The following is a 23068-nucleotide window of genomic DNA, read 5'->3' on the forward strand; positions in this document are numbered from 1 at the left end:
CCGAGAGTGGTGAATCTCTGGAATTCTCTGTCGCAGAAGGTAGTTGAGGCCAGTTCATTGGCTATATTTAAGAGGAAGTTAGATGTGGCCCTTGTGGCTAAAGGGATCAGGGGGTATGGAGAGAAGGCAGGTACAGGATACTGACTTGGATGATCAGCCATAATCATATTGAATGGCGGTGCAGGCTCGAAGGGCCGAATGGACTACTCCTCCATCTATTTTCTATGTTTCTATGTTTCAATATGATCATGGCTGATCATCCAACTCAGTATCCTGTACCTGCCTTCTCTCCATACCCCATGATACCTTTAGCCACAAGGGCCACATCTAACTCCCTCTTAAATATAGCCAATGAACTGGCCTTAACTACCTTTTATGGCAGAGAATTCCACAGATTCACCACTCTCTGTGTAAACATTTTTTTTCTCATCTCGGTCCTAAAAGATTTTCCCCTTATCCTTAAACTGTGACCCCTTGTTCTGGACTTCCCCAACATCGGGAACAACCTTCCTGCATCTAGCCTGTCCAACCCCTTAAGAGTTTTGTAAGTTTCTATAAGATCCCCCCTCAATCTTCTAAATTCTAGCGAGTACAAGCCGAGTCTACCCAGTCTTTCTTCATATGAAAGTCCTGACATCCCAGGAATCAGTCTGGTGAACCTTCTCTGTACTCCCTCTATGGCAAGAATGTCTTTTCTCAGATTAGAAGACCAAAACTGTATGCAATACTCCCGGTGTGGTCTCACCAAGACCCTGTACAACTGCAATAGAACCTCCCTGCTCCTATACTCAAATTTTCAGGTCGAGAACGTTCTTCATACTGAGAGTCAGAGGCAAGGGGAACAAACGATACAGACGATGCTTAGGTGATAATGAGTTAATCAGACCTATCCCACATCCAACAATGGACCATTGTGGGCTCCATTTATCCTTGATTATCGTTGCTTTCTGCATACCATCCATTCATATGTCCTGAGTACTGTATATCTCTCTTGGTCATTGGACTGAAGAAGGGTCTCGACCCAAAACGTCACCTGTTCCTTTTGTCCAAATATACTGCCTGACCCGCTGAGTTCCTCCAGCATTTTGTGTCTATCTTAGATACATAGATAGATGGATACGTGGATAGATTATTGATCTATCTACAGATAGATAGAAACAGAAACATAGACAATAGGTGAAAGGGTAGGCTATTCGGCCCTTCGAGCCGGCATCGCCATTCAAAATGATCATGGCTAATCATCCAAAATCAGTAGCCCGTTCCTGCCTTTTCCCCATATTCCTCGATTCCATTAGCCCAAACAGCTAAATCTAACTCTCTCTTGAAAACATCCAGTGAATTGGCCTCCACTGCCCTCTGTGGCAGAGAGTTCCACAGATTCACACCTCTTTGGGTGGAGAAGTTTTTCCTCATCTCAGTCCTGAATGGCCTACCACTTATGACCCCTGGTTTTGGACTCCCCCAACGTCGGCAACATAGCAGCTGAATAACATACTACGCTGTTCTGGCAAATCACCATCGACCTAGAACATCGATGCTGTTGTTGGGAAGAAGTTATTCTAGAATCTGGTGGTCACAGTATACTGAGAACTTGTTGGTGTTCCCCTGAGAAGGGAGAAGGTTGAGAGTGAATTTGATGTAAGTTTTAAAACTCTGAAGTGCAGATGGAAAAATTCAGTTCCACATGGTGAAAGGGTCAAGTTCCAGAAGACGGAGCGTGAGGGTGATTGTCAAATGAATCAAAGAACCTGAGCAAAAATATTTGGGTGGCACAATGATGCAGGTGGAAAGACTCCAGCATCTACCTGGTTTCAGTCCTAGCCCTTGGTGCAGTTGCCCTGTGACTGCACGGCTTACCCCTGCGCTGTTATGGTTCCCACCAACATCCAAAAACACAGGCTAGCCCTTGCTGTCTCCTCCCATCCCCCCGCCCTCGGGCTCCTCCTCCTCCCCTTTTTCCTTCCTTCTCCCCTCCCATCCCCTATTAGTCTGAAGAAGGGTTTTGGCCCGAAACGTCGCCTATTTCCTTCGCTCCATAGATACTGCTGCACCCGCTGAGTTTCTCCAGCAATTTTGTGTACCTTCGATCTTCCAGCATCTGCAGTTCCTTCTTGAACACTGAAAACACATGTAGGGTTGTTGACTGGTCACCCAGCGGTCACTGCAAATGACCCGTTTAGATGGAGAGTGGATTGCATGGAAAATTTGTGGTAGAGTTGGAATGGCCCAAGGGCCTCATAGACTAGATGGAACTGAATGGCCTCCTTCTAGGTTGTTAGGAAATAGAGACATTTTCCTTATTTTGCACTGAGTGCCTCCAATCTGGAATGGACTGTCAGGCGTGGCAGACGGAGCACATGGTGAACTTCAGAAGGGATAAATACTTGAAAGAAATATATTTTTGTAGCGCGATGGTGAGGGGGTAGATTTGAACTGATTGGACATGTTGAACAGTAGCTAGCTTGGATGGGACATCTTGCTCAGCATGGACAAGTTGGGCTGACTGACCTGTTCCCATGCTGTATGACTCCATGACTTGTGGACAGGTGGGCCCTGAAGCGATGGCCCTTCGGACTACAGAAATATGCCCTTGCATAATTCACCAATCTCTGTCCAAAAGTTTGAGACGTGGAATACAAATTCGCACCCATGGAATTTACTTGAAAAAGTCAATGATATGGCATGATGGCGCAGCGGTTGAGTTGCTGTCTCACCGGGCCAGAGACCCGGGTTCGATCCAGATCATGGTTTTTTCCCAAAGGCACGCTGGTTTGTCGGTTAACTGTCCCCAGTGTGTGTCGGATAGTGTTGGTGTGCAGGGATCACTGGTCAGTGTGCGAAAGGGCCTGTTTCCATGCTGTATCTCTATAACGATAACCTAAGGATGGGCATGTCTGAAGCTTTAGGAAGTTATTCAGAAGTTCACAAGTTATAGGAGTAGAATTAGGCAGATTAAATTCAGTGCAGCAGAGTCACGCATATTGGTAAGAAAATTAAAGGCGTCGATTATTTTCTAAATGGAGAGAATCCAGAAATCGGTCCCAGACTCTCCCACCAGTGGAGACATCCTTTCCACATCCACTTTATCGATACCTTTCATTATTCTGTAAGTTTCAATGAGTTCCCCCCTTCAACCTTCTAAACTCCAGTGAGTAGAGGCCCAGGTGCAATCAAACACCCATCATATGTTAACCCACTCATTCCTGGAATCATTCTTGTCAACCTCCTCTGGACCCTCTCCAGAGCCAGCACATCCTTCCACATATGCGGGGCCCAAATTTGCTCACAGTACTCCAAATGCCGCCTGATCAGCGGCTTATAGAGCCTCAGCATTCCATCTCTGTTTTTGTATTCCAGTCCTTTTGATACGAATGCTAGCGTTGAATTTCCCTTCCTTACGACTAATTCGACTTGCAAATTAACTTTTTGGGAATCCTGCACCAACACTCCCAGGTCCCTTTGCACCTCCGATTTCTGGATTCTCTCCATTTAGAAAGTAAGCTACGCCTTTATTCTTCTTACCAAACATGCGTGACTTTGCTGTACTGAATTTCATCTGCCATTTCTCTGCCCACTCTCCTAACCTGTCCAAGTCCTTCTGCAGAGTCCTTGCTTCCTCTGCACTGCCTGCCCCTCCACCTATCTTAGCATTTTCTACAAACCTGGCCACAAAGCCTTCAATCCCCTTGTCTAAATCATTAATATACACCGTGAAGAGAAGTGGCCCCAGCCCCGACCCTTGTGGAACTCCACTAGTCACTGGCAGCCAACCTGAAAAAGCGCCTTTTATTGCAACTTTGCCTTCTGCCATCCAGCTAACCTGCTATCCATGCTAGTATCTTCCCATTAATACCATGGGCTCTCATCTTCCCTCGCAGCCTGATGAATGGCACTTTATTGAACGCCTGAAAATCTAGGCGAACATCATTTCTGTCTGATCTGCTATTAACTTCCTTAAAGAACTCCAGCAGATTCGCCAGGCAAGATCTTCCCTTCACAAAACCATGCTGACTTTGGCCTGTTTTATCGTGAACTTCGAAATACTGTGCAACCTCATCCTTTATAATTGACTCCAAAATCTTACCTACCACTGATGTCAGGCGAACACAAAGGTTTCCACTCTTTGACATTGATAAATTATGTTTTTTTCTTCTTCTTCTGTCGTGTGTCTTTTAGACCTGTAGCTCCGTTGAGGCGAGCCAGGCCAACGTGTCATCCTCCAGGTCAATCAGACCTCGTTCACCATTGGGTGGCCGGTGTTTGGGGCAACTGGTGACCATGTGCTCCACTGTCTGTGTTGGGTACCCACACTCACAGGAGGCGCTGTCCACGAGGCCCCACCTCTTCATCGCTACTCCATAGCGTCCGACGCCAGTCCTCAAGCGGTTGAGGGTTGTCCACTGCTTTCGGGGGCAGGTCCTGGCCAGGGACGTCCATGGAGTCATCGATGTACTGGTGTAGCCTAGATGGTTCCGCTGACTTCCACTAGTCTCTCCATCTCGCCTTGACCCAGGCGGATTATTTAATACAATCCTTCATTTTGTTCCCCCAGAATCATGTCCCGTGCCGGGGATGAGGACAATTTTCCTGGTTTTCCTGCCAGCGACAGCTCTAGTTTTAGCCATATTTGTTTGCGTGGTCTGTCGAATGAAGAGGTAAGTGAAGGGTTAATGAGCAGGGAGTTGTCATAAGTGTCTCGTTGTCTTCCCCGACACAACGAACAGCGATCACTCTGTTACAGTTATCTAAGCCAGAGTTTCAGTATAGAAGTATAGAAGTTTGAGTATTGAAGTTGGGATGTAATGTTAAAATTGTACAAGGCATTGGTGAGGCCAATTCTGGAGGGTGGTGTACAATTTTGGTCGCCTAATAATAGGAAGGATGTCAACAAAAATAGAGAGAGTACAGAGGAGATTTACTAGAATGTTGCCTGGGTTTCAGCAACTAAGTTACAGAGAAAGGTTGAACAAGTTAGGGCTTTATTCTTTGGAGCGCAGAAGGTTAAGGGGGGACTTGATAGAGGTCTTTAAAATGATGAGAGGGATAGACAGAGTTGATGTGGATAAGCTTTTTCCATAAGAGTAGGGAAGATTCAAACAAGGGGACATGATTTGAGAATTAAAGGACAAAAGTTTAGGGGTAACATGAGGGGGAACTTCTTTACTCAGAGAGTGGTGGCTGTGTGGAATGAGCTTCCAGTGGAAGTGGTGGAGGCAGGTTCGATTTTATCATTTAAAAATAAATTGGATAGGTATATGGACGGGAAAGGAATGGAGGGTTATGGTCTGAGTGCAGGTGGATGGGACTAGGTGAGAATAAGTGTTCGTTACGGATTAGGAAGGGCCGAGATGGCCTGTTTCCGCGCTGTAATTGTTACATGGTTATATGGTTAAAGAATTTAAAAAAAAATTCTGCAGGTTCCACTCTTAAACCATATAACCATGTAACAATTGCAGCACGGAAACAGGCCATCTCGACCCTTCTAGTCCGTGCCGAACACATAATCTCCCCTAGTCCCATCTACCTGCGCTCAGACCATAACCCTCTATTCCCTTCCCGTCCATATAACTATCCAATTTATTTTTAAATGATAAAAACGAACCTGCCTCCACCACCTTCACTGGGAGCTCATTCCACACAGCCACCACTCTTGGTTCTTAAATTGTCCAAGGAATGGAATCACACAGCTCCGAAACAGGCCCTTCGGCCCTACTTGTCCAGAGACCAGGGTTCGATCCTGCTTGTGTGCTGTCTATGCTGATCATAAAATCATAAGTGATAGGAGCAGAATTAGGCCATTTGGCCCATCAAGTCCACTCCACTATTCAATCATGGCAAATCTATCTCTCCCTCCTAACCCCAGTTTGCACGTCCTCCCTGTGATCAAGATGTCCCATCTCAGCTAGTCCCATATGCCTGGCTTGGAGAAATATCGGCTGAACACAGGCAAATGGGACGTGCTTAGATGGGACATCTTTGTCAGCATGGATGAGTTGGGCCAAAGGATCTGTTTCCATGCTGTTCACTCTATGGCATGTGTAGGAAGGAACTGCAGATGCTGGTTTAAACCGAAGATAGACTCAAAAAGCTGGAGTAACTCAGCGGGACAGGCAGCATCTCTGGAGAGAAGGAAGGGTAACGTTTTGGGACGAGACCCTTCTTCAGACATCTCGACCCGAAACGTCACCCATTCCTTCTCTCCAGAGATGCTGCCTGTCCCGCTGAGTTACTCCAGCTTTTTATAACTCTGTGGAACGATTCCAACTCTCGCGTTAAACAATTGTGAACCTGCTTCATCTGTCTCTGAATGTGGGACTGATCATATTTATGTGTTTAGGGTAAAGTCCCTGCTTTTTCCAGGAATACCAGATCCAAAACGTGTCTTCAATGACCTCTTTGATGATTACAATGGCAACTTCCAGGTAATACCGAGTGTATTAAATTATTTTAGTCTACCCAGCCCTTTGTTCTTGTATCCTCCACACCCAGGCTGTAGCATGGCCAGAGAACATTGTGAATCTGTGGAATTCTCTGCCACTGAAGCCAGTGGAGGCCAATTCACTGGATGTTTTAAAGCAAGAATTCGATTTAGTTCTTAGAGCTAATGGAATCAAAGAATATGGGGAAAAAAGCAGGAACGGGGTACTGATTTTAGATGATCAGCCTTGAAAATATTGAATGGTGGTGTGGCTCGATGGGCTGAATGGTCTACTTCTGCATCTATTTTTCTATGTTTCTATGTTTCTATACAAGCTCCTTATTAATTTGTTGGGGATCCATGTTAATGGACTCAGCTTGTACTCGCTAGAATTTAGAAGATTGAGGGGGGATTTTATAGAAACTTACAAAATTCTTAAGGGGTTGGACAGGCTAGATGCAGGAAGATTATTCCCGATGTTGGGGAAGTTCAGAATAAGGGGGTCACAGTTTAAGGATAAGGGGGAAGTTTTTTAGGACCGAGATGAGAAAAACATTTTTTACACAGAGAGTGGTGAATCTGTGGAATTCTCTGCCATAGTTGAGGCCAGTTCATTGGCTATATTTAAGAGGGAGTTAGATGTGGCCCTTGTGGCTAAAGGGATCAGGGGGTATGGAGAGAAGGCAGGTACAGGATACTGAGTTGGATGATCAGCCATGATCATATTGAATGGCGGTGCAGGCTCGAAGGGCCGAATGGCCTACTCCTGCACCTATTTTCTATGTTTCTATGTTTCTATCTTAATGTGAACTTGATAACTGTACCATGAAGGCCACAGAACAGTACAACAAAGATCTTGGGTAGTAATCTATTGAATAGATGCTGGCTAATCATTTAGTTTTTCTTTCTGGTTATCAATAGTATCCATAATGTCTTTATTGAGATTATAGAAGGGGAACATGCCCTTCAATCCAAATGGTCAATGCTCAAAATATGCACTCCACATAAGTTCATCGGTGATAGGAGCAGATATAGGCCATTCGGCCCATCAAGTCTACTCCGCCATTCAATCGTGTCTCAACTATCTCTCCCTACTAACCCCATTCTCCTGCCCCATAATCCCGTTACCCCTGACACCCATACCACCCAACAATCTATCTATCTCTGCCTTAAAAATATCCATTGGCTTGGCCTCCACCGCCTTCTGTGGCAATGAATTCCACAGATTCACCACCTTGTGACCAAAGAAATTCCTCCTCATCTCCTTCCTAAAGGAACGCCCTTTAATGCCTCTGGTCCTAGGCTCCCCAACTAATGGAAACATCCTCTCCACATCCACTCTATCCAGGTCTTTCACTATTCAGTGCCTTTCAATGAGGTACCCCCTCATCCTTCTAAGCTCCAGCGAGTAGAGGCCCAGAGAGGTTAAATGCTCATCTTATTTTAACTCAATCATTCTCGTAAACCTCCTCTGGATCCTCTCCAGGGCCAGCACATCCTTCATCAGATATGAGGCCTGAAATTGCTAACGACACAAAAAGATGTGGCCTGACCTGCAAAAGATGTGTTCCCGTCCTCTGGAAATAAATAAATCACCTCTCATCCCATTTACTTCGGTCTGAAGAAGGGTTTCGGAGCGAAACGTTGACCATCTCCATCGCTCCATAGATGCTGCTGCACCCGCTGAGTTTCTGCAGCATTTTTGTCTACCTCATCTCAACCATTTGGCAGTCCTTTCTATCTCTTCAAACCTCACAAATTCATTTAATTGATGTCAAAAAGCAATTGAGCATTAAGCTTGAACAGCATTTCTGCCCTGGGCCTGTTCCATTGCCAGAGCGAGGCCACATGCAAACTGGAGGTACAGCACCACATTTTCCATTTGAGTACCTTATCACCCAACAGTATGAACACTCCAACAGATAGACACTCCAAAGGCGTACAGGTTTGGAGGCTAATTGGCTTGGTATAAATATAAATTGCCCCTTGGATAGGTAGGATAGTGCTAGTGTGCAGGGATCGATGGTCGGCATGGGCTCGGTGGGCCGAAGGGCCTGTTTCCGCAATGTAAATCTAAGCTAAACTATAGCTTAATAAATAATAGATAATAATATTATTCATTCCCATTTCTTCTCTCCGGAGATGCTGCCTCACCTGCTGAGTTACTCCAGCATTGTATTGAATAAATAGTTCAGTTTAATTTATTGTCACGTGTACCGAGGTACAGTGAAAAGCTTTTGTTGGGTGATGACCAGTGAGCAGGAAGACGATACATGATTATAATCGATACATTTACAGTGTGTAGATGCACGATAAGGGAATCATAGTTAAAGTAAGAAGTGTTCATAAGGCCATAGGGAATTGGAGTAGAATTAGGCCATTCGGCCCATCAAGTCTACTCTGCATTTCAATCATGGCTGATCTATCTGTTCCACCTAACCGCACTCTCCTGCCTTCTCCCCATAACCCCTGAAACCCGTATTAATCAATGTTGCTGTAGGAATTGAGATTTAAGTGCATGGAATGATTGTAATATGAGTTTGTAGAATTGCCTCTGTGGCCAGCGAGCGAATAGTCGTCGGGGTTGGGCGGGGTTGGGCTGATCTGGAGGTCCGGGCCGGTGAGGATGTTCTCCGTCGTGGTTCGGCGTCGGTGTACCATCATCCCGGCGTGAGGGCCTGAGCATCGAGCCGCCCGTGGTGGCGACTGCAGGTGCTCAGGAGGCCCCGACCACGGGTGAACATCTGGGAAGATCGGCGGGGAGGCTGGCTGGGCTATGGTACCTTCCTCAACTTTGGTGCCACTGTAGGTACACAAAAAAGCTGGAGAAACTCAGCGGGTGCAGCAGCATCTATGGTGCGAAGGAAAAAGGCAACGTTTCGGGCCGAAACCCTTCTTCAGACTGATCGGGGGGGGGGGGGGGGGGGGGGGGGGGGAGAAGAAAGGGAAAAAGGAGGAGGAGCCCGAAGGCTGGGGGATGGGAGGAGACAGCAGGAGGGATGAGGAAGGGGAGGAGACAGCAAGGACTAAGAAGATTGGGAGAATTCGATGTTCATGCCCCCAGGATGCAGACTCCCCAAACGGAATATGAGGTGCTGTTCCTCCAATTTCCGGTGTTGCTCGCTCTGGCCATGGAGGAGACCCAGGACAGAGAGGTCGATACGGAGTGGGAGGGGGAGTTGAAGTGTTGAGCCACCGGGAGATGCCACTGTGTTGTGTTGTGGTTACGTTGTGTCGTTGATTTCTGTGTTAGTGCTTTTTTAAACTTCAATATGTTTTATATATTTATTATTTATTTTTATGATACTTGACTGTAAGGAAAATTCATTTCGTTGTCTCTAATATGAGATAATGACAATAAATTGAATACAATACAAAAAAACACCCAATACAATCTTGGATCAGTAACTGTCGTAAATCTTTCAACTTTTACTGAAGGAATGGATCGGTGCTTCTAAAGATCTAAATGTGGACTGCCAGTCAAACTGTATTCCAGTTGAGTGCCAGATTGAAGAGGAGGCGGTGAGAGTGAAGACAGAGTGTGAGGATTCTCCCGCGGATATGAGTGGAAGCAAGGAGCCTGCCCCACAGAGCATGAATGAAAACAGTGAGAGCTCCAGAGAGGATGCATCAACATGCACCAACCAGTTGCTGGTCCATCACACTGACACTATAAACATGTCTGCAATTGTCATGGATGCCAACATGTACATTAGACTATGAGACGGACGCTAGGTAAAGAATATGTTTTTGTTTTAAAACATAAGTTGCACCACAGTTGGATGTCAATATGAAACAGAAGGAGTTCCAGAATGTAATATCAATAGACAATAGACAATAGGTGCCATTCGGCCCTTCAATTTATTTATTCAAATCGTTTGCTATGTCGCTCTTCAAGGGAGATGCTAAATGCATTTCGTTGTCTCTGTACTGTACACTGACAATGACAATTAAATTGAATCTGAATCTGAATCTGAATCTGAATCTTCGAGCCAGCACCACCATTCAATGTGATCATGGCTGATCATCCCCAATCAGTACCCACCGTTCCTGCCTTCTCCCCATGTCCCCTGACTCCGCTATTTTTAAGAGCCCTACCTAGCTCTCTCTTGAAAGCATTCAGAGAACCTGCCTCCACCACCCTCTGAGGCAGAGAATTCCACAGACTCACCACTCTCTGTGAGAAAAAGTGTTTCCTGGTCTCCGTTCTAAATATCGATGGCTTTGTTTATAGAACTAAAGTTTCAGAAGGCTCTTGCAGTTCGCTGGTCAGCACGGTGGCGCAGCGGTAGAGTTGCTGCCTTACAGCGCTTACAGCACAAGGAACTGCAGATGATGGTTAACAGAAAAAGTGATGGAGTAACTCAATGGGTCAGGCAGCATCTCTGGAGATCATGGATTGATGACATTTCGGTTCGAGTCTGAAGAAAGGTTCTGACATGAAACATCACGTCCATTTTCTTCAGCAATGCTGCCTGACCCACTGAGTTACTCCAGCATTTTGTGTATTCTTTTTTGTAATATAATGAAAACTAGGAATGCAGGTGAAATTAAAAACAGGATCTTAAAGGTTTATAGAGTTAGGAAGGATTGCAAGCTGTGAAGTAAGAGAAGGGCTGTTTAAAAAATATCTTGTGAATTAAAGAGTTGCCATTCAATTCAAACAGTTCTGAAGCTCAACATGAATGCTAGAGTGCCAGAGACCTGGGTTCAATACTGACCATAGCTCAATGCTGTCTCCATGGAGTTTGTACGTTCTCCCAATGACCGCGTGGGTTTTCTCCGGGTGCTCTGGTTTCCTTCCACTTACCAAAGACGTGTAGGTTGGTTGGTTAATTGGCTTCTGTAAATTATCCCTAATGTGTCGGATAGAACTAGTGCATGGGTTCGTAGGTTAATTGACTTGGGTTGGTATACTTGGTTTCAGTGTAAATTGACCCTAATGTGTGTAGGGTAGTGTTAATATGCTGTGATCGCTGGCCAGTGCGGACTCGGTGGGCTGAACGGCCTGTTTCCGTGCTGTACCTCTAAACTAAATTAAACTAATGGACCTATCCCACTTGGGCGACCTAATGCGTGATTTCTGGCGAGTTTGCCCTCGACTCATTGGCGACACAAGGTCGTAGGAGGTCTTTGAAACTCTTCGTAACTCATCTTCATGCTCGAGAGTGGTCTCCACATACTCGAGGCCTCAGCTAGGTCGTTGCATTTTTTTCAATATGTTAAACATTGCCCACGAGTAAAAAAAAGGTCGCCATGGAAAAAAACAATATTTATTTTACTCGTAGGTTTAGTCGAGGTAGGTCGTAGTAGGTCGGCATGTTAGTCATAGGTAATCGACGATAGTCGGAGATAGACTTCATTTTAATCAAAGGGAGGTCAAAGGAAGGTCAAAGGGAGGTCAAAGGGAGGTCAAAGGAGATCGTCGTCACGCTCCACTATTCGGTGTCCAATTTTCCAAAAGTTAGTCGTAGCTACTCGTAGCTAATCAAAGCTGGTCTTCAACATAGTCTAAAGAGGTGGAAGGAGGTCTTGGAAACATAGAAAATAGGTGCAGGAGTAGGCCATTCGGCCCTTCGAGCCAGCACCGCCATTCAATATGATCATGGCTGATCATCCAATTCAGTATCCTGCACCTGCCTTCTCTCCATACCCCCTGATCCCTTTAGCCACAAGGGCCACATTTAACTCCCTCTTAAATATAGCCAATGAACTGGCCTCAACTACATTCTGTGGCAGAGAATCCCAGAGATTCACCACTCTCTGTGTAAAAAATGTTTTTCTCATCTCAGTCCTAAAAGATTTCCCTTTTATCCTTAAACTGTGACCCCTGGTCCTGGACTTCCCCAACATCGGGAACTATCTTCCTGCATCTAGCCTGTCCAACCCCTTAAGAATGTTGGTTACACAAAAAAGCTGGAGAAACTCAGCGGGTGCAGCAGCATCTATGGAGCGAAGGAAATATTTCCTTCGCCCATTGATGCTGCTGCACCCGCTGAGTTTCTCCAGCTTTTTTGTGTAACCTTCGATTCTCCAGCATCTGCAGTTCCCTCTTAAACCCTTAAGAATGTTGTAAGTTTCTATAAGATCCCCCCCTCAATCTTCTAAATTCCAGCGAGTGCAAGCCGAGTCTATCCAGTCTTTCTTCATATGAAAGTCCTGACATCCCAGGAATCAGTCTGGTGAACCTTCTCTGTACTCCCTCTATGGCAAGAATGTCCTTCCTCAGATTAGGAGACCAAAAGTGTACGCAATACTCCAGGTGTGGTCTCACCAAGATCCTGTACAACTGCAGTAGAACCTCCCTGCTCCTATACTCAAATCCCTTTGCTATGAATGCTAACATACCATTCGCTTTCTTCACTGCCTGCTGCACCTGCATGCCTACTTTCAATGACTGGTGTTGTATCTCCCCTTTTCCTAATCGGCCACCATTCAGGTACACCATGTCTGCTGCATAGTCGAAGGAGGTCTTCAACATGTCATTTTTTCAAACTATTTTAAATTCGCCAATTAGGTCACCCAAGTGGCACAGCCCCTTAAACGGCTCAAGAGTCAAGAGAGTTTTATTGTCATGTGTCCCAGATAGGACAATGAAATTCTTGCTTGCTGCAGCACAACAGAATATGTAAACATAATACAGAACAGGAGATAAACGTTCGGTGTCTATATGTTCGCCAGTGTCAGAGGCCCGGCCAGCGCGGCCTGAGAACTTTGGACATTGCAGTCTTCAGGGAGGAAGCGGCCACTTCAGTCCAGGCCGCTGAAGAATGTTCACCCGACGCCGATGATCCAGCTTCGCGGCAGAGGGCCTGAGAACTTCGAGTTGGCTGAGGAGGCCACATATAGACCCCGACCTCGGGTGGACTATGAGGGGGATAACTGGATATTTTTAGTGCCTTCCCTCACAGTGAATTCTGCTGTGGGGGGACGTTTCATGTTGATTTCTATAGTGTACTGTTCTGTGTCTTTTTTCTTTTTTCTCTTTTTTGTTTTTATGAATTTATTGACATTTGATCTGTTCAATTAATTTAATCAATCTCTGTAAAGCACTTTGGTTCAAATACTGGTTTTGTTGAAAAGTGCTATATAAATAAAGATTATTATTATTATTATTATTATTATTATTATTATTATTATTATTATTATTATTATTATTATTATTATATACCATAGACCATATATATATACTCAATAAATAAACAGACAAAGTTCAATAGGCTGTTATTGTTCACAGTTTGTTTGATGGTGAGTTTAATAGTAAGATTAAACGAGAACTTAACAGTTTGAAGTTTGATCTTTATTTAATGAGGAGTTACGATGAGGGAATACGTGAAGAAGGCCCGTTCAGCCACACGTGCGTCAATCTTCAAAGCAGCGGTGTGAAATCACAGATAATAATAACAGTGACTGAATTATGATAGTAAGATGAAAGAAGACTAGAACTACCAGATGAGCTTAACGAGGGCTGGGAGCGGAGGGCACGTAATCCCTCATTGTAACTCCTCATAAAATAAAGATCAAACTTCAAACTGGTAAGTTCTCATTTAATCTTACTATTTTACTTCGGAGTCACGTGAGTGACTACGTGAAGATTTCAAAGCTCTGTGATTTCATGCCATGAGAAAACAAGTCTACACAACCACAACTGCCTCATTGACAAAATGAGGAAAAACATTCATAATGCATACAGTCATGACATAGATTTAAACATGCTGATGCTGTTAAATAATCAATAAACGATCGAACCAGGGACCCTGGCACTGTAAGGCCGCAACTCTACCGCTATGCCACCGTGCCATGCAGCAGCACAACAGAATATGAATAGAATAGAATAGAATAGTTTCTTTATTGTCATTGTAACATGAACCATGTACAACGAAATTTTAAAATGTCAGCCAGTCAGTGCACCATTCAAACATTTCTAAAAGCTAACGATACATACAAGATAAAATATTAAAAGATAAACAACTAAAATAAATATCATGAAAATAGCACGCATAAACACCCAACCCTCCATCCTTCTGTCGATTTCAAAGTGTACCACAGTCCCTTAGTATGTCTCGCCCCTGCGTTCCTTGGCGGCTACATTTAGTGCTTTTATAGCAGTGGGGTAAAAACTGTTTTTTAGTCTGTTCGTCCTTGTCCTTGTAGATCTGTACCGTCTGCCTGACGGCAACAGTTCAAACAGGGAGTGTCCGGGGTGGGAAATGTCCTTTATGATACTCTGGGATTTTTTGATGCAGCGGGAACTGTGTAAGTCCTCCAAGGTAAGGAGAGGGCAGCCGACAATCCTCTGGGCGTTGTCAATAGCCCTCTGGAGCGCTTTCCTCTGAGCCGCTGTGCAGCTGGTGTACCACACGCATACACAGTATGTTAGTATGCTCTCAATGGAGCACGGATAAAAGGACAGCAGCAGTCTCTGAGTGATGTTATTCTTCCTGAGCACCCTCAGGAAGTGCAGTCTCTGCTGGACCTTTTTCAGCAGCGCAGTGGTGTTCACGCTCCACGTCAGGTCCTCCTCAATATGGATTCCCAGGAAGCGGAAATCCGCCACCCTCTCATAGAAACATAGAAACATAGAAATTAGGTGCAGGAGTAGGCCATTCGGCCCTTCGAGCCTGCACCGCCATTCAATATGATCATGGCTGATCATCCAACTCAGTATCCCGTACCTGCCTTCTCTCCATACCCCCTGATCCCCTTAGCCACAAGGGCCACATCTAACTCCCTCTTAAATATAGCCAATGAAGTGGCCTCAACTACCCTCTGTGGCAGAGAGTTCCAGAGATTCACCACTCTCTGCGTGAAAAAAGTTCTTCTCATCTCGGTTTTAAAGGATTTCCCCTTTATCCTTAAGCTCTGACCCCTTGTCCTGGACTTCCCTAACATCGGGAACAATCTTCCTGCATCTATCCTGTCCAACCCCTTAAGAATTTTGTAAGTTTCTATAAGATCCCTCTCAATCTCCTAAATTCTAGAGAGTATAAACCAAGTCTATCCAGTCTTTCTTCATAAGACAGTCCTGACATCCCAGGAATCAGTCTGGTGAACCGTCTCTGCACTCCCTCTATGGCAATAATGTCCTTCCTCAGATTTGGAGACCAAAACTGTACGCAATACTCCAGGTGTGGTCTCACCAAGACCCTGTACAACTCTCCACACAGTCCCCTCTGATAATCAATGGTACCATGTCCATTTTATTCTTCCTAAAGTCTATTATTACTTCCTTTGTCTTTAAGGTGTTGAGGAGCAGGTTATTTTCTTCACACCACACCGTCAGCTGCTCCGCCTCATCCCGGTAGGCGTACTCGTCCCCCCCGGAGATGAGTCCCACCACCATAGTGTCATCCGCAAATTTGACAATGGTGTTGCTGTGGTGGGCGGGGGTGCAGTCATGTGTGTAGATGGTGTAGAGCAGGGGGCTCAGTACGCAGCCCTGTGGAGAGCCGGTACTGAGGCTGAGGGCCGTGGATGTATGATGGCCCACTCTGACTCTCTGGCTGCGACCCGGCAGGAAGCTATTTATCCACGTACAGGTGGAGTGTGGAAGTCCCAAGTCCCCCAGTTTGTCCACCAGTTTGTGGGGAAGGATGGTATTAAAAGCAGAGCTGTAGTCCACAAAGAGCGTCCGCACGTGCAATATGCAAACATAATCTCAATAAAGATATTATGGATACTTTTGATGACCAGAAAGAAAAACTAAATGATTTGCCAGCGTCTACTCAATAGATTACTACCCAAGATCTTTGTTGTACTGTTTTGTGGCCTTCATGGTACAGTTATCAAGTTCACATTAACATAGAAACATAGAAAATAGGTGCAGGAGGCCATTCGGCCCTTCGACCCATAGTAAAGGAGAAAAAATGTTCAGTGTGTGTATATCATATATATGTACATATATGATACACACAATGTACAGACACATAAAAACAAACAATAATAGTGCTAAAAGATAAAACCAATGCCCCCGTCTATGTAGCTCAGAGCTTATTTGGAGGTTGTAGTGGTACAATATCCTGATGGCTGTGGGAAAGAAGTTGCTCCTGAACCTGTATGATACAGTTTTCAGGCTCCTATCCTTCCTTCCCAATGACATGAGTGCAGGGCCAGGCTGGTGTGGGTCTGTGATAATGCTGGCTGCCTTTTCGAGGCAGACTCCTGTAATACAAGTAGTCAGGTTTTAGCTTCAGGCACTTGTCAGCGAGGAGATAATGGGTGTGGTCGTCTGAATATTCATGCTTTAGATTTTAGAGATACAGTGCAGAAACAGGGGCCCACCAAGTCCATGCTGACCAGCGATCACACCGCACACTAGCACTATCCTACACACTAGGAACGCTTTACAACTTTACCGAAGCCAATTAGCCTGCAAACCTGAATGTCTTTGGTATGTGAGAGAAAACCGGAATACGGTCACGGTGGCGCAGCAGTAGAGTTGCTGCCTTACAGCGAATGCAACGCAGGAGACCAGGGTTAAATCCCGACTACGGGTTCTGTTTGTACGTTCTCCCCGTGATCTGTGTGGGTTTTCTCCGAGATCTTCGGTTTCCTCCCACACTCCAAAGACGAACAGGTTTGTAGGTTAATAGTTCAAGTTCAAGTTCAAGTGAGTTTATTGTCATGTGTCCCTGATAGGACAATGAAATTCTTGCTTTGCTTCAGCACAACAGAACATAGTAGGCATTGACTACAGAACAGATCAGTGTGTCCATATACCATTATATAAATATACGCACACATGAATAAATAAAATGTTATTAATGATCAGAGTTTTGTCCGAGCCAGGTTTAATAGCCTGAAGGCTGTGGGGAAGTAGCTTGGTAAATGTAAAAATTGTCCCCAGTGTGTGTAGGATAGTGTTAATGTGCGGGGATCGCTGGTCGGCGCGGACCCGGTGGGCCGAAGGGCCTGTTTCTGCGCTGTATCTCTAAACTAAACAATAGCAAACTTATGCGGCCATGGGGGGAATGTACAAAATCCACACAGAGCCCACCCGTAGTCAGGATCGAACCTGGGGTCGCTGGCATTGTAAGGCAGCAACTCTACCACTGCGCCACTGTGATACCGAAGATGGAAGAAGGAAGATATCTCAGTTCATCTCATCGAGACAAAGAGTCATAGAATGTATCAGTGTGGAAACCGGCACAGCTTTCCCACACCGGCCAACATGTCCCAGCTACACTAGTCCCACCAGCCCGCGTTTGGCCCATATCCCTCCAACCCTGTCCTATCCATGTATAGTACTCTGTGCTCATCTTGCAGATTCAACAACTTGGAAGCAAAGTTGTATGAGCTGGGGGTTGAGATAACGGGTTGCTGGGATGACTCATTGCAAGTATTTCACTCGCTGTAAAATACCTCAAAGTGCCCAGAGATGTGAAAAAAAGATGTGAATGCAATTTACTTTGATCAAATGTGCATTGGAAAAAGAATGGGTTATCATTCCAGGTCTCACATCAGATAAAGTCACATGCAAACTGCTGCTACACTTCCCCTTTATCTTAACCACATCTGACTTACCTGAAACACCATAGCTTCACATTTCCCGTGTTGTTCGTTAGAAAGGATGCACTGATAAAGACTTATTGTAATCAATCAGGAACTGATCCGGTCAAGATATCATCTAAACATGTCTGACAACTGTGTGTGACAAAGGCAATGGAAAAATGCATTGAAACAAACAAGTTTCTGAGCTATTAAAGTCGGTGAGACTTAAGAGGAACAATCTATTATAATTCTAACAATAAGCGAGTTCGGTATTCCGAAAAACGCAAGGAATCATGGGATTTGTCAAAGGTCACTCGCTATAAAGAAAAAGTGACCAAACAATAAACTCTGTATAAATTCTCATCTTTATTCATGATTTATGTGTAAAAATATATTTAATCTGAGGAACGGGGGAGCCAGGTAGCGGGAGAGCAGGGACAGATGCCAGTGGGGGACATTCTCGGCAGCTGCACGCACACGCACACAGACCCGCAGCCAGAATCGAACCCACGTCAACGGCGCCGCAAGCGCTACCGAACCGGCACTGGACTGTCCCTGTCCCAGTCCCCCCCCCCCCTCTCCTGAGTGTCCCATCCCCGAGACGTGCGGGGTGACCCCGGAACGACGGGACACAGGCCCAGAGCAGCGGCCCACAGGCCCACAGCCAGCTCAGAGAAGCGGCAACTCCAGCTCAACTCCACCCGCCCCACTGGGCCAACAAGAATTGTCCCTAGTGTGTGTAGGATAGTGTTAATGTGCGGGGATCGCTGGTCGCCGCGGACCCGGTGGGCCGAAGGGCCTGTTTCCACGCTGTATCTCTAAACTAAATTAAACTAAACTAAACTAAGGAGCGACACAATGGCACAGCATTAAAGTTGCTGCCTTGCATCGCCATAGACCCGGGTTCGATCTTGACTCGGGGAGCTGTCTGCACGGAGTTTGTACGTTCTCCCCGTGACCTCCGTGGGTTTTCTCCGAGATCTTCGATTTCCTCCCACGCTCCAGAGACGTACAGGTTTGTTGGTTATTTGGCTTGGTATGAATGTAAAATTGGCCCTAGTGTGTGTAGGATAGTGTAAGTGTGTGGGGATTGCCAGTCGGCATGGATTTGGTGGGCCGAAGGGCCTGTTTCTGCGCTGTACCTCCGAACTAAACTAAACCAAGAACACTGACGTTCTTGCCGCAGATGTACAGGTCCATTCTTAACTAAAGTTCATAGCAATAGGATTTGAGTATAGGAGCAGGGAGGTTCTACTGCAGTTGTACAGGGTCTTGGTGAGACCACACCTGGAGCATTGCGTACAGTTTTGGTCTCCAAATCTGAGGAAAGACATTCTTGCCATAGAGGGAGTACAGAGAAGGTTCACCAGACTGATTCCTGGGATGGCAGGACTTTCATATGAAGAAAGACAGGATAGACTCGGCTTGTACACGCTAGAATTTAGAAGATTGAGGGGGGATCTTATAGAAACTTAAAAATTCTTAAGGGGTTGGACAGGCTAGATGCAGGAAGATTATTCCCGATGTTGGGGAAGTCCAGAACAAGGGGTCACAGTTTAAGGATAAGGGGGATGTCTTTTCGGACCGAGATGAGAAAATCATTTTTTACACAGAGAGTGGTGAATCTTTGGAATTCTCTGCCACAGAAGGTAGTTGAGGCCACAGTTCATTGGTTGGTTTTAAGAGGGAGTTAGATGTGGCCCTTGTGGCTAAAGGGATCAGGGGGTATGGAGAGAAGGCAGGGATGGGATACTGAGTTGGATGATCAGCCATGATCATATCGAATGGCGGTGCAGACTCGAAGGGCCGAATGGCCTACTCCTGCACCTAATTTCTATGTTTCTATGTTTCTTAACGGCTCTGTGAAGTTTGCTCGATAGATTTCTTGTCCTCCTTGAGATTATAGTGAGAATTATTTCCACAACACACAAACACACCGACACCTCTGCTTCCTGAGTGGACTGAGGAAATTCCGTACCTTTCCAGTGACACTTACAATCTTCTACAGATGCACCATGGAAAGCATATGGTTAGGTTGCCTTACAGCTTGGTTTGTATCAGCTCTGCCCCGGACCGTGAGAAATTGCAGCGATGTAGATGCGGCCCGGTCCATCACACACACCAGATTTCCCACCATTGACTCCACCTACACTTCACGCTGTTTTGGGAAAGCAGCCAACATAATTAAAAACTTGTCCCACTTGATTCATTCCATCTTCTCTCTGCTTCCGACCAGCCGAATGTAATTAACTTGAAAGCCCGTATCACCAGACTCAGGAACAGATTCTTCCCCTCTGTTATCAGGCTTCTGAACAATCCTTCCATAGGCTAGGGTACTGTCCGATTCACCTCTACCCAATTGAGGGCATTCATTTTGCTGGTGAGGAGGTCAGCATTCAATAGACAATAGGTGCAGGAGTAGGCCATTTGGCCCTTCGAGCCAGCACCGCCATTCAATGTGATCATGGCTGATCATCCCCAATCAGTGCCCCGTCCCTGCCTCCTCCCCATATCCCCTGACTCCGCTATTTTTAAGAGCCCTATCTAGCTCTCTCTAGAAAGCATCCAGAGAACCTGCCTCCACCGCCCTCTGAGGCAGAGAATTCCACACTCACCACTCTCTGTGAGAAAAAGTATTTCCTCGTCTCCGTTCTAAATGGCTTACTCCTTATTCCTAAACTGTGGCCCCTGGTTCTAGACTACCCCAACATCAGGAACATGTTTCCTCCCTCTAACGTGTCCAAGCCCTTAACAACCTTAAAATGTTTCAATGAGATACCCTCTCATCCTTCTAAACTCCAGACTGTACAAGACCAGCTGCTCCATTCTCTCAGCATATGACAGTCCCACCATCCCGGGTATTAACCTTGTAAACCTATGCTGCACTCTCTCAATAACAAGAATGTCCCTCCTCAAATTAGGGGACCAAAACTGCACACAATACTCCAGGTGTGGTCACACTAGGGCTCTGTACAACTGCAGAAGGACCTCTTTGCTCCAATATTCGATTCCTCGTGTTATAAAGGCCAACATGCCATTCGCTTTCTTCACTGCCTGCTGTACCTGCATGCCTGCTTTCATAGACTGATGTACAAGGACCCCCAGATCCCGTTGTACTTCATTTGCCATTTAGATAGTGACGGACCATGCAATGTACACCACATTCTGCAATGCCGGGATGGCGGGACTGTCGTATGCTGAGGGAGCGGCTGGGCTTGTATACTCTGAAATTTAGAAGGATGAGAGGGAATCTATATTGAAACATAAAAGATTATTAAGGGTTTGGACATGCTAGAGGCAGGAAACATGTTTCCGATGTTGAAGGAGTCCAGAACTAACGGTCACAGTTTAAGAATAAGGGGTAAGCCATTTAGAACGGAGGTGAGGAAATACTTTTTCACACAGAGGGTTGTGAATCTGTGGAATTCCCTGCCTCAGAAGGCAGTGGAGGCCAATTCTCTGGATGCTTCCAAGAGATAGTTAGATAGAGTTAGTGGAGTCAGGGGAATGGCGAGAAGGCAGGAATGGGGTAGCGATTGTGGATGATCAGCCATGATCATAGAAACATAGAAACATAGAAAATAGGTGCAGGAGTAGGCCATTCGGCCCATCGAGCCTGCACCGCCATTCAATATGATCATGGCTGATCATCCAACTCAGTATCCTGTACCTGCCTTCTCTCCATACCCCCTGATCCCTTTAGCCACAAGGACCACATCTAACTCCCTCTTAAATATGGTCAATGAACTGGCCTCAACTACCTTCTGTGGCAGAGAATTCCAGAGATTCACCACTCTCTGTGTGAAAAATGTTTTTCTCATCTCGGTCGTAAAAGATTTCCCCTTTATCCTTAAACTGTGACCCCTTATTCTGGACTTCCCCAAAATCGGGAACAATCTTCCTGCATCTAGCCTGCCCAACACCTTAAGAGTGGTGGTGCTGGCTCGAAGGGCCGAATGGCCTACTCCTGGTGTCTATTGTCTAACATTATCTTACACACACAAGGGACAAATTACATTTACACCAAGCCAATTAGCCTACAAACCTTTGGAGTCGTTGGAGTGTGGGAGGAAATTGACGCTTCCCGGTCACAGGGAGAACGTAGAAACTCCAAACAGACAGCACCCGTAGTCAGGATCGAACCCGGGTCTCTGGCGGTGTAAGACGGTGCTTCTACCGCTGCACCACCGTGCCACCCTAAATCTCCCCAGATTCTACGACACACATATTTTCTTGGGATAATTTACAGTGGCAATTAATCTACTAACCCTGAACTGAAGTGGAGGATCAGCCATGTTGGATGATAGGGCAGGCCTGAAGGGCTGAATGGCCTCCCCCTATTTTTCTACGAGTCTATGAGAAAGAACTCGGCCACCATCGCTGGCTGAAATTCGGCTGCCCCAATCATTCACGGACCTGGACAACCAAACATTGTCATAGTCATTAGTTTATTGTCACGTGTACCGAGGTACAGTGAAAAGCTTTTGTTGCATGCTAACCAGAAAACGGAAAGCCAATACATGATTACAATCGAGCCATCCAAAGTAGACAGATACACGATAAAGGAAATATTGTGAATGACGTTTAGTACAAGATAAAGCCAATACATCTGATCAAAGATGGTCTGAGGGTCTGCCATGAGATAGATAGAGGGTCAGGACTGTTCTCTAGTTGTTGGTAGGATGGCTCACTTGCCTGATAACAACTGGGAAGAAACTGTCCCTGAATCTGGTGGTGTGCAATTTCACACTTTTGTCCAATGGGAGAGGGGAGAAGAGGGAGTGGCTAGGTTGTCACGTCCTTGATTACGTTGCTGACCTTTGCCAAGGCAGCGTGAGATGTAAATGGAGTCAATGGAAGGGAGTTTGGTTTGTGCGATGGTCTCAGCAGCGTCCAAGGTTCTCTGCAATTTCTTGTGGACTTGGATGGAGCTGTTCCCAAAACAAGCTGTGATGCATCCTGATAAAATGCTTGCAACGGTGCATCTGTGGAAGTTGGTGAGAGTTGTTGGGGACACACTGAACTTCCTAAAGGGCCTGTCCCACTTGGTGCTTTTTTTCAGATCACTGAAAAATTAGCGGCATGACACGGCGTGATGACGTACTGACGTGCGCTGTTTTTTCAAGTGTCGCAACATTTTTTTTGTCGCCGCTGGATTTT

General features: G+C 45.7%; 1 protein-coding gene across 1 annotated transcript; it reads left to right on the forward strand.

The window, feature by feature from the left end:
- Positions 1-4316: 4316 nt before the first annotated feature.
- Positions 4317-11365, forward strand: LOC129697791 (cytokine receptor-like factor 2). The gene is made up of 3 exons (XM_055636419.1): positions 4317-4655; positions 6338-6422; positions 9857-11365. The coding sequence occupies exons 1-3, from the start codon at positions 4573-4575 to the stop codon at positions 10139-10141; spliced, it is 453 nt and encodes a 150-aa protein (XP_055492394.1). The 5' UTR covers positions 4317-4572; the 3' UTR covers positions 10142-11365.
- The last annotated feature ends 11703 nt before the right edge of the window (positions 11366-23068 follow it).

This window comes from Leucoraja erinacea, chromosome 6 (assembly GCF_028641065.1).
Source record: "Leucoraja erinacea ecotype New England chromosome 6, Leri_hhj_1, whole genome shotgun sequence".
Lineage (NCBI taxonomy): Eukaryota > Metazoa > Chordata > Chondrichthyes > Rajiformes > Rajidae > Leucoraja > Leucoraja erinaceus.

Bases quoted from the DNA above. Each gene is read 5' to 3' on its own strand.
- LOC129697791 (XM_055636419.1), top strand. From the start codon at position 4,573: ATGAGGACAATTTTCCTGGTTTTCCTGCCAGCGACAGCTCTAGTTTTA. The intron at 4,656-6,337 runs GTAAGTGAAGGG...TTATGTGTTTAG, and splicing joins GTGGTCTGTCGAATGAAGAG to GGTAAAGTCCCTGCTTTTTC. The intron at 6,423-9,856 runs GTAATACCGAGT...CTTTTACTGAAG, and splicing joins ATTACAATGGCAACTTCCAG to GAATGGATCGGTGCTTCTAA.